The sequence below is a fragment of the Nematocida homosporus genome (assembly GCF_024244095.1).
Source record: "Nematocida homosporus strain JUm1504 chromosome Unknown 4545, whole genome shotgun sequence".
NCBI classification, from domain to species: Eukaryota; Fungi; Microsporidia; genus Nematocida; species Nematocida homosporus.
In genome coordinates, this window is record NW_026250658.1 from 26,175 (window position 1) to 37,640 (window position 11,466).

Sequence of the window (11,466 nt, forward strand, 5' to 3'; positions counted from 1 at the left end):
AATATCTTAAGTTTAGTTAAGTTTACTAGTTTACTATTTTTGTTTACTAAGATGACGTCATCATTACAGTCATTATAGCTTATGTCTTATTGAATTGAGTTAAGTTAATCTAAACCAAAATCAATACTAACCCAAATCTAAACTCAACTTAACACCAACTCAATACAATAACAACCCAAACTAAATCAAAATCAACCCAAGAAGATAAGATATGAAATACTAGAAGAACTTTATTGCGCGACAATCGATGTCTTCTTATGGAAATCAGCAATCAAATCAGCATAAACCTGAAGAGGTGAAGGAATAGGCTTAGGATCAGCCCAATTACTAGGCGTATAAAACCCATTGCACTTCTGTAAGGCCTGAATAGTAGCTTTAGCAAAGTTCTCACTAGCTGAAGTCCGACCAGCTGAAGAAGTAAAGATATCTTTGATACCCGCCATCTGGAATATCCGTTTAGATAAATTAGCAGCAATAATACCAGTACCTTTAGGAGCAGGAGTTAAAGTAATATTAACACTACCACACTTACCAGACCCTTTAACCTTAACCGTATGGGCTTCTCCTACCTGTCGGTCCCACCACCCAAAATCAATCGGATGCATATTGCACTTAGCCTCCTCAGTCGCCTTCTCAATAGCCGATCGGACTTCCTTAGCTGACTTAATACCAATACCAATACTCCTCTCTCCATCACCAACAATAACAGTTGCTTTCATTCTAAGTCTTTGTCCGGCTTTGGTCTGTTTTTGAATAGAACTAGTACAAAGTACGTCCTTCTTAAGCTTACTGCCTACTAAGAAGTCGATTATCTCTGGTTCTTGAATTTTGAAACTGTTAGCATAGATATCGTTAAGTGTTATCTTGCCTTTTTGAACAAGAATTCCAACACTAGTTTTAGGGACCCATTTCTTCTCTTCCTTGGGCTTTCTAGGACCTCCTTGACGTGGGGGTCGATTAGAGTTATCGTTTTTAGGCGCTTCAGTTCTTGTGGGCGCAGATGGCATTACAAGGGTTCTGAAAAATTAATAAAATAAAGTTCAAAATGAGTTGGTATTAGATTGGATTGAGTTAGTAGTGGGTTGATGTGGGGATGATGTGGGGTTTGGTTTGGGTTGGTATTAGATTGAGTTAGTTTAGTATTAAATTGAGTTGGTTTAGTTTAGTTTAGTTTGTATTGGATTGGGTTTAGATTTGGTTTAGATTTGGTTTAGTATTAAGTTGAGTTTAGATTGAGTTAGTTTAGATTGAGTATTGAGTTAGTTTAGATTGAGTTTAGATTGAGTTAAGTATTGAGTATTATGTTGGTATACGAGTTTGAGCCATTTCTAGATCTGATAGAGTCTTCTGTAAGTTTTTCATGTATGTTATAGAGATTCGTAGAAAGTCGTAGAAAGTCTTTTATCGGTCTTCGTCGTATACTTATACTCTAATTGAGTTGGTTTAGTTAGTATTGAGTTATTTAAAGTAGTAAGGAATAAATATCTACATTATATGTATTTACTCGTTTAAAAGTAGAAATGATTTGAGATTCTTATTAAGATGTGTGGAGTGAAGTGGAGATAAGTAAATAAATTGAGTTGAGTTTAGATTGAGTTGAGTTTAGATTGAGTTGGGTTGGGTTTGGATTGAGTTGAGTAGAGTTTGGATTAAGTTGAGTAGAGTTTGGATTAAGTTGATAATGGAGGTGGAAGATTTAGAAAGCTCAAGTTGGTTATTAGTATTGGGTTAGTATGGTTGGGGCTAGTAGTAGTGTTATTGTATCTTCTAAGCTTAACTCAATTTGTGAACAGTACTAGTACTAAGTTTACACTAAGTTGGTATTAAAATGGCACCCACCTAACTCAATACCAACCCAATCCAAACCCAACCCATTCTAATGTCCTATTGGGTTAGTAATCGATTAGGTTTAGTATTACTAAGAAATGATCACTGATTTGGATATAAAAAGAGTAGGAGTGAGATGGGCATGCAGACGATTTGGAAAGATGGGAAGTGGAAGAGATTGTTCTTATGGAAGAACATTTTGCGATATATGACGGTGGTGATGGTTGTTTGCTTTTTATACATGGTGTACTATTGTTTTAAGGCGGCTCGATTGCCGGATGAGAAAAAGACACCGTCGGATGGGTGTGGAGAAGAAGGACGTGCGTAGGGGTTAAGTTAAGTACTGGGTTAGTATTATTGGTGGCTGAGGGGTGGGATAGGATTTATTCATTACGGTAATTAAATATTGACTAGGTAGTTGTTTTTTGATATAGATTAGTATTGGGTTATGTAGTAATTTTTATCTTGGTTGAAGTCTTGATTGGTTTGGGATGTGTTGGTGTTAGAGTGGTGTTGAATTGGGATGTGTTGAGTTGGAGTGGTGTTGAGTTGGGGTGGGGTGGGGTGGTGTTGAATTGGGATGGGATGAGTTGGATTGAGTTGGGATGAGTATTGAGTGGTGGAGAGAGATGGACTGGGTTGGCATGGTGGGTTAAAATTGAAATGGATTGGGCGTTGTTGCAATAGATAGATCATTGAAGATATAAAAGCAGATAAAGTAATAATCTCTAAAATAAGCAGAAGAATGAAAGAGATTAGAAAGATAAAGAAAATAATTGTTGTTTTATTGGGAACTGGTTTGGCCGTTGGCAGTTGCGATTTACTAATTCAAAATGACATTGAAGTGGCTCAGATACACGCACAATCTAGTTCCGAACTAACTTCTGGTGGGAGTTGGACTAGTAGTTCTTCTGAGCATATCTCAATAATAACTGATTTGGCCGAAAATAGTACAAATGAAGATAGCTCGAGTAATTATGCAATGTTTACTTGTGACTCTAGTTTAAACGGTCATGGGTTGAACTTTCATTTTACAGTGGACCAATTGAATTGTTCGGTAAATCAGAAAGATGTTTATCGTGAGCCAGAGACTGGTGCATTTCTTTTGAACTATGGTAACATGCTTCGTGCCCGGACACGGGAAGGTATATATCTCTTTTCGGTCTACGAAGACTTTAGTACTTCTCTTCAAACTCGGCTTATTAAGATAGATATAGTTAGAAATGACGAAGTACCGACTATTAGAAAAATGCTTCATTACTTGTTCCGGGATATTTTCCCTGCTACTTGCCAAGACTGCGTTAACATTTCGTTTGTCTGGGAAACACACGATGGCTTACATAACGTGACTACCGATACGACCAAGCTTTTTAATGACGCCCAAATAGATCCGAACCGGGATCTCCCTTTGTTTTTGATGGTTAATCCTACCTTTGCGAAATCACAACCATCGATTGTGTCAGTTAAAGACGGGTTCATGCAAAATACTCCTACCCCGCCCAGCGATTGTACTGATCGAAAAATAGCGGCTCAAAAGAGTGACTGGGCCCAAAACTCTTCTACTACTAACCCAATACTAGCTCAAGAAGAAGTAGTAGGAAAGGACGGCTCTAATGAATATTGCGTCTTAGACTATTATGACGTTATAGTATCTATTCGGATGCGATTTCTGACTATTGCTGTTCTAACGTATGATTGCGTTTACTGTAAAGAGTGGCATCCAAGTCGAGTGCTATGCATACGAATAGAAGAGAATGCCTGGGCGGCAGCTATTCCGCCTAAACGGCCAGACTACTATGCTGAAGGATCCTTGGCCCACTTGCTGCATTCGAGCTTGAAGTGCTACATAGTTGTTAACATGGCGAAGGGCTACTGCTTAAGCTTTTTGACTCTGGTACCGAATCTTACGATTATAAATTCGCATTGGGAAGTGTTGAGCCAACTTGATCGGTTTGTGATTTGGGAGAACAACCAGGGGGTTGAGTTACAGAAGATGCATGATTGTTTCCTATTGGCCAAGGAGATCTACATAACCCATAGTTGCTGGCATAAATTGCTACCAAATATTTCGAACTATCAATCTAGTCACTCGCTGCCGATTAAATTCAAGATAAATATAAACCCTGCTGAACACGTCGGTGTACATGTTCTGTTTAGGCAATTTGAAATCCAGTCGGTCGAAGTATTCAATCCAAATAACATGAAAGATGATGGCCGTATAATCTGGGCTGAAGCAATAGTTGAAGAACTGATGAAGGCGCTCCGGTACGACTCAACCGCCGCACTGCCCAAGATAACATACAATAATGCATCTTTTTCGTTTGAATCTAGATCAGAAACTACTAACCAAGATACTAACACAATCCAAGAGCCACCGAGCAAGCGCCAAAAGATCTCTTTTAGTTCTATCCAAACCAGTACATCTGCCTTGGGCTCCCAGTCGAGATATAGCACTACAAGCCCGTTACAAAGCCAAGACAGCCATGGGACCAGTTTGCTTCAAAACACTAACTCATCCGGCTGTCCAGACAGCCCATCTTCCAGCACCATTGACCCGGCAATCCAGTCTAATATTAATGCAGCTTGTTTCGACCACCCATACCATCTCACTTCACAGTCAGCCCACGACCAATATAATCTAGCGCCATCTCAGCCCAGTTCAGATTTAACCTACGATCAGATCAACGCAATAATAACCGAATCCTTTCCAGAGCTAACTCAGAATCAACTTAATCCCGCACTCCTCCAACCCCTTCCAGAGCTGTCTCAAGGTCAACTTGATCCAATCCAAGCCAACTCTAATGCAGAATCAGCACTACCAGCACAACCCACCCCAATACTAACCCAGTCTAATCCACTACCAAACCAACCCGATGATTCAATGCAAGATCAAGTTGACTCAACAGAAAGCCAACTTGAATTGATAGTAGCCGAATGGGATTTAGATTTAGATTTAGATTCGGATTTAGATTTGGATTCGGATTTAGACTTGGATTTAGATCAATTATGCCCACCAGACGATGTTGTTGACTTGGATTTAACTCAAGATACAGTTAATACATCATCATATGACCGTCTTGCCGATTCCACCCAAAACCTATCCTGTCGGTCTTAATATCAACGCCAACCAGCCTTAACCCAATAGAAATAAAGAGCACTTCTAAATTACAGCATATTTGATGCCTTCTTTGTTCCATGATTAGATAGCACCAAACTGAACAAATCAACGATTTGACTTATTCCAACACCAATACTAGTTGTGGTGTCCTCGCCGGCCTCCACTTCAAAATGAGTTATCTACAGGAGTGTAGTACTGTAATGTTTATCGGCTTGGTACTGATCGCAGCGAACGCGATTAAATCTTGAATTAGAAATCACAAGCTCAGATTAGTATTTATATTCTGAGTTTACAGACTATCTCACGATGACATACGATAAAGAGAACTTAAGTTATACTAACCCAATACTAACACGTCCTCTTCAAAATCAGTCTTTAATTGAGTATGTTTGGTTGAAAGGTACTATCCCTTCTCCGGGGCACGACACCAAACCAACCCAATGCCAACCGAACGCCAACTCGATCCTAATTTAATCTATTAATCTATTAAATGGTTCTAGATTGGACAAAACATATATATTGGCTAGTGTTAATGAACATCAGAATGGGCGATTTGAAAGGTTTCAAGGTCGGTACCCGGCCCATTAGTTTGGTGGCAATTTTAGTCATGGTATACTTTTTATCAGCCTCCGGTCTGCCCGATCAACTAACCCGTTACGAACATGATGCGAATTTCAAGAAGTTCCTAAAGGTTTTGAACCAAAAAGAGATAGTCTTAGAGAAAAGCCTTGGAGTATGCACTGTATCTCCTGGGGTGTTCTTGGCCAAACGAAATAATAGAGTTTGTGTTGCCAAGATTATGGGCGGGTCCCAGGGAAAGAACCAGCTTAGGCCATTAAAGAACGAGCATCAAACCATACAGCTCTTTGATTCCCAAATGATTGTGAAGCCGCTAGATTATTTTAGTGAAGGCGGATTTGAATGTCTGCTCATGGAGTATGTATCTGGTCGGCGGCTGGATGAGTACATCAAACTCAAAACCCATAGAAAGAAGTATATTAGAACGATCATAAAGAAATATAGCTCCGAATATAAAGCGTACAAACAGAAACACGGCTGTAATTCTAATGATAAGAAGACAAAAGAAAAGTATCGCTTTGAATTCTGTTTATTCCGACACCCGCACGAATTGCTCGAAGATTGTCGGCGCGTGACTCTGTCCATGCGAGTAGTTGCCAAAATACTCTACCAACTGAAAAACCTGATTGTTCTCTTGCACCGTAGTAAGATAACTCACACCGACCTCAACTTGACGAATATCATTTTACAGAAAGGGCAGCGCGTTCAAGTGATTGATTTTGGCTCGGCTAATCACCGCGAAAACGAAACCGCTGAGTCCTGGGAGAAAGCGATCAGTCACGACAGGATATGTTTAGGCCGAATAGCGTACGACCTATTTTCATATCGAGCCGGTGTTCTAACCAACGACCGATACGATGATCTGGCTGTGCTAGCCCAGGGAGGTCCGACCGAAAGAAAGGCGGCATTGGCCCGGCTTAACGAACTGGTTGATGGGGGAAATGCCAGCCGTGTACATACCAAGAAGTTTCGCCAGGCCTTGCACAGCATTTCCAAAAACCCTTTAGGTGATCCGCTTACTGTGCAGGAGAAGGATCTCGTCCTGGCTGCCGGCCGAACAAGAGTGTGGAAGTACTGTATAAAGCCTATTTTTGATAAGCCAGTGATTCCCGATGATGTTATAGAAATAATCCGATTATGTGCAACGGGCCAGGCTCATGAGTTTGCTAAAGCTTGCTGGCTGATTAATCACATCTACCAGAAATACGTGCTAGACTAATCTACTAAGCCCCAGAGGTGTCACTCAGACTTGCTAGCCAAAGTAATACTTAAGACAAAGTCGAATAAATGATGTATAATAGTTGTATTGAGTTGGGGTGAGTTAGTATTGAGTTGGGGTGAGTGAGGTGAGTTAGGTGGGTTCGGTCATTTACTATTTGCAGCTACTTAGCTCTTAAGTCTTGGAACCTTAGCCTGCTGGGTCTCAAGAGGCATACATTTCAATAGCTAGTTTGGAAGGTCATTGGTAAGCTGTCTGGGAGGAATAAAGTTGTTGTACGTCCAAAGCGACTAAATCAGTGACATGCTGTAGTTTATAAGGGCTTTATAAGCTTTTGAGTTTGATTTCTGGAATGGCACAAGTACTTCTAACCAAGCAGCAGATTAGCAAGCTCACTAACTACCTGGGCGGTGAGAATGCCTTACTTTCAAGTTTGAGTGAGTCTGAGCGGCAAGAGCTGGAAGCGCTAGCCGAATGTTTCCGTCTTAAGCAACACAATCTCTACTACTACGATACTAAGACCGAACGCCTACTTGATCCCGTTGCGCACGACGATGAAGAGCAGATACAGAAGATCTTTTACCAGCTACACAATCTTCAGAACCATGCTGAAATAGACACTCTCAATACAACAATCCAGCAGCTTTATTTTGGCTTTCCACTTCAAAGACTTCCTGAACTGTGGCAGGCCTGTTCAGTTTGCCAAAACCAGCCACAACCCAGCCGATATGTCGCAAGCAATCTGTTATGGAGGCACATGCAGGTCGAGTGTATTGACATGCGAGAATTTCGACCTGCCAATGGCGGATATGGCTGGATTATGACACTTTTGGATCTCTACTCTAGACACATAACAGCCGTGCCAATGGTGCACAAATCAGCCGAATGTGTTACTCAGGCCCTTCATCGGCTCTTTGCGTCTCGTGCTCCGCCACGGCTGTTGCAAACGAATGACCGGGTGTTTGCTAGTCCCGCTTTGAAGCAGCTTCTAGAGTCCATGGGAATCGAGCACTGGCAAGGACGCTCACAATATTTGCCAGGTCTGCGGCAAGTAAGACGCGCCAACAAAACACTAATCAGAACACTCCATAAGTGCTATAATAGGAAGACTGGTGGCAATCCAAACAACAAACCACTAAAATGGTACGGGCTGTTGTGCCCAGCTGTTATTATTTTAAACCAGCGCGTAAATCCAGCCACTGGCAAATGTCCTATTGAGATGGTGAATGGATGGGCCCCTACGCCCATTCTCAACCAGGCCCAACAGGATATATGGTTCCGAGAAGAAGAGGCATTTGATTCCGAAATGGAAAGATTGTATTTTGCCTCAGATAGTTCTGGTGCCAGTAACTTGTAATTAATGTAACGGGCATAAGCCTAGCCCACTTAAAATGCTTCCTATGCGAAGAACTGGTCATTTTATTCATACATGATAATAGCGAAGCGTAGTGACTATTCTGGGTTTCCTATCAAAATAAAACCAGCATAGGGTATTTTTAACTGATAAATAAGGTGTTGGTATTGGGTTGGTTTGGTTTGGGTTCGTGTTAGTGTTGGGTTGGGTTGGGTTGGTTTGGTGTCGTGCCCCGGGGAAGGGACAGTGCCTTTCAACCAAACATATTCGATTAAAGACCGATTTTGAAGAGGACGAATTGGGTTAGTATTGGGTTAGTATAGCTTAGGCTTTCTTTATCGTACATCATCTTGAGATAGTTCACCAACTCAGAATATAAATACTAATCTGAGATTGTGATTTCTACTTCGAGATTTAATCGCGTTCGCTGCGATCAGTGCCAGGCCGATAAGTATTCCAGAACTTTGCCCCTGTAGATAACTCACTTTGAAGTGAAGGTCGGCGAGGACACAACAGTTAATATTGGATATTATATTCCCAATGATTGTTTTGCAGCCATGGATTGGGTGGATATATACCATGCAACCTTTTGGTTATTAGGTAGATAGAATAAAATCACAAATACAAAATATCACCATAGCCCCTAGATACGCTTTATACCAATTTATATCTTTCAAAGCACCATAAGCAATGTTTAAAGGGAAACTGTGTATTGTATTCGGATTGTTGTTTAATGAACTGATGTCGGCTGCTAGGTTGGATCCATTAGCGAATGTGCAAGAAGTATATATAGACTTGCGTCAAACGAGCTTGGACAGGGTAAGCGATGTCAACTCAATCATTCCATCTTTAACGGAGACTTATATCCGCGAGGGTCAAGTATTGCAGCCGCCTATACACTATCACATGCGCTATATAAACAGAGTAAACTATAACAACACTAACAACACAATCGTTTGGACTACGGAGTCGTCCAATACTATGTTTTTTATCTGGCAGCGGCTTGTGCCAGTTCCTGGCATCCCAAACCAGTGGGTTAGAGTTTGTTACTTCTTGCTGACTCGGAAGGCACGCCCCGCGCGTTATTCCGGGATCGTTCAAATGTGCAGGGATCTCTTTCCTTTAAGTTGTGATACTTGCAAAAGGATGTCGTTTGTGTTTGAATGGCACAGGTTAGGTGGGAGCTGCCGAAGGCTTGGCTGTATTGATTTGCTCAACAAGGCAAAGATCGATCTGAGTCAGAATATGCCATTTATTTTGCTGGTTAATTTGCCAGATCGGTTCTTTCCACTGACCCCGCCGGTAACAGGATCATATTCTTCCCAGTTCTTGGAAATCAAGAAACGAGCTCTGACCGCAGCTTACCTCTTCTATGATTGCCTAACCTGTGAATCGAGTGTCACCAAGTATGCCTTTCAACAACCAATTGAACCATTTGGCTTTGACCAAACTAAGTCCCAGGCCTATCCTGACGAGACAATTACACTACATCAGCAACGCCCACTCATGAATGCCTATTATTTGATTCTGCATGACCAAATTAAAGCCTACAACGTAGTGTCAATAGCTCAAAGGCGAAAACCATGCATTGAACATATCATACCAAAACTCTCGACCAGGGCCGGGAAAGAATTCACAGGCTACCCACTGCTACTGGACAAGTTTCTTCTTTGGGTACCAGACAGCAAATTCTGGGCAGTAAAGAAAGAGCCAGGGCTAAATCTTAAGGCCAGAGAGATAGAAATCTGTTGTCCTGATTGGTGGAAGTTTGTAAGATCGATAAAGGATATAAAGGGACAGCAGTTGTTAACTAAACTCATTGTACATTTACAAAACAAAGAACCTTGCGCTAGCCGCATTGCAGTGGCTATGGTAAAGTACTCTCCCTTTAATACTGTTTCTATCTGTATTAATACGATCCAAACATTTAAAATGCCCCCTTTAGACCAGACAAAGTTCAAGATGAAAACTCTCTTGTCGGAAGACCAATGGCGCGATGCCCAGACCATCCTACTATTTACGGCATGCAACCGTGGTACTTTTGAACAGATATGCTTGCTCCGAATACGTAACAGAAACGAAATAGGTCATAGCGATTTTATCAATGATAAGAAGCAGCTAAAAGGTTTGCGAGCAGGTGTCGATTCAAAAGCATTAGCTTATCTAAGAAGAGGCTAGTTACCATATCCAAAGGTAGCCCAAACTAACCCAGCCCACTTGGTGGCTGCTAAGTAAAGAATGTCAGAGAATGCCTAGACAGTCGATTATTGTCATATTGCATGCAGCAGATGACGTTCAGATAGACCTTCTTCTTGATTACCCAAACATCAAAACACTCGGGATTACCAGTAATTATAGTACTGCCATGACCACTGCCCAATACCAATATAATTACTTCCTACTTAGTACTACTAACATTAACTTAATATGACGTCATCTCTCACTCGCCTTCTTATTTATTCAATAAAAGACTCCACTTATCTCAAAGAGCGTCTGTAATAGAGTGTGTATAGTTAAAATGGACTTAGTATTTGGCTAGTATTAGGATTACTACAAAGTTAGTAGTGATCTAGGAATTATAGAGAGTTAAACAACTCTATCTTGTTTTAGAAGGTAAAAGTTAGCAATTAAGATGTGATTAAACGATAAATTATGTTAAATTATGTTAAATTAGACCAAAAGAGTTTGGAGCTTCATGAAAATAATCTAAGAGTTTAAGAGCTCGCTGATATGAATATAGTTCTTGTTTTGATATAAATATTCTGAACAGCATGTCTTTTTACACCCCAAACTATTTGATTTAGACGTTTATATTTGATTTTTGCAAATTCTGATTATGCCTCTTTTTGGATCAACAACAATGCTTGTAGAAAGGATTCCTACATTTTGAGAATATCTCTCTAGCTTCCAAATCCTTCTTCTTATCATATACTATTTTGACTATTGCGATACAATAAAAGCTCTAAAGCAAAACATTTGGAAGCCTGCTTATTCTAACCCAGCCGGCCCTCCTCCAGTATATTACACCATCCGTGTAGGCTAGAAGTTGCAATAAGCCCGGTCCAATACACTAGCCCAATAAATTGAATTGAATTTAGCTATTATTGAATTATTACCCAAATAATGATATTTCCTTTTATGGTAATTTATCAGAAAAGTTAACACGTCAACTTATTTGATTTTTCAAACCTAAACCCAAACCTAACTCAAATCCAACACAAACCCAACACAAATCCAATCCAAACTGTTGTGCCCCAGGGGAGGATAATGACCTCTCATCCAAATATACTCAACGAGAGACAAATCATCATTCAGGCTGATGTCGGGTTTATTGATTAGAGGTTCGAGTTGAGGTTCTGGGGTGCGAGT

General features: G+C 40.7%; 5 protein-coding genes across 5 annotated transcripts; 4 read left to right on the forward strand and 1 right to left on the reverse strand.

The window, feature by feature from the left end:
- Positions 1 to 230: 230 nt before the first annotated feature.
- NEHOM01_1803 (small subunit ribosomal protein S2e) lies at positions 231 to 1,007 on the reverse strand (the record flags this gene model as incomplete). The annotated part of the gene is made up of 1 exon (XM_051490681.1): positions 231 to 1,007. The coding sequence occupies one exon, from the start codon at positions 1,005 to 1,007 to the stop codon at positions 231 to 233; it is 777 nt and encodes a 258-aa protein (XP_051346641.1).
- A 1,565-nt stretch (positions 1,008 to 2,572) lies between these two features.
- NEHOM01_1804 (uncharacterized protein) lies at positions 2,573 to 4,942 on the forward strand (the record flags this gene model as incomplete). Its single annotated transcript, XM_051490682.1, has 1 exon — positions 2,573 to 4,942. The coding sequence occupies one exon, from the start codon at positions 2,573 to 2,575 to the stop codon at positions 4,940 to 4,942; it is 2,370 nt and encodes a 789-aa protein (XP_051346642.1).
- A 535-nt stretch (positions 4,943 to 5,477) lies between these two features.
- NEHOM01_1805 (uncharacterized protein) lies at positions 5,478 to 6,743 on the forward strand (the record flags this gene model as incomplete). Its single annotated transcript, XM_051490683.1, has 1 exon — positions 5,478 to 6,743. The coding sequence occupies one exon, from the start codon at positions 5,478 to 5,480 to the stop codon at positions 6,741 to 6,743; it is 1,266 nt and encodes a 421-aa protein (XP_051346643.1).
- A 352-nt stretch (positions 6,744 to 7,095) lies between these two features.
- Positions 7,096 to 8,100, forward strand: NEHOM01_1806 (uncharacterized protein; the record flags this gene model as incomplete). Its single annotated transcript, XM_051490684.1, has 1 exon — positions 7,096 to 8,100. The coding sequence occupies one exon, from the start codon at positions 7,096 to 7,098 to the stop codon at positions 8,098 to 8,100; it is 1,005 nt and encodes a 334-aa protein (XP_051346644.1).
- Positions 8,101 to 8,787: 687 nt separating this feature from the next.
- Positions 8,788 to 10,275, forward strand: NEHOM01_1807 (uncharacterized protein; the record flags this gene model as incomplete). Its single annotated transcript, XM_051490685.1, has 1 exon — positions 8,788 to 10,275. One exon carries the CDS (start codon positions 8,788 to 8,790, stop codon positions 10,273 to 10,275), a length of 1,488 nt encoding a protein of 495 aa, XP_051346645.1.
- Positions 10,276 to 11,466: the final 1,191 nt, after the last annotated feature.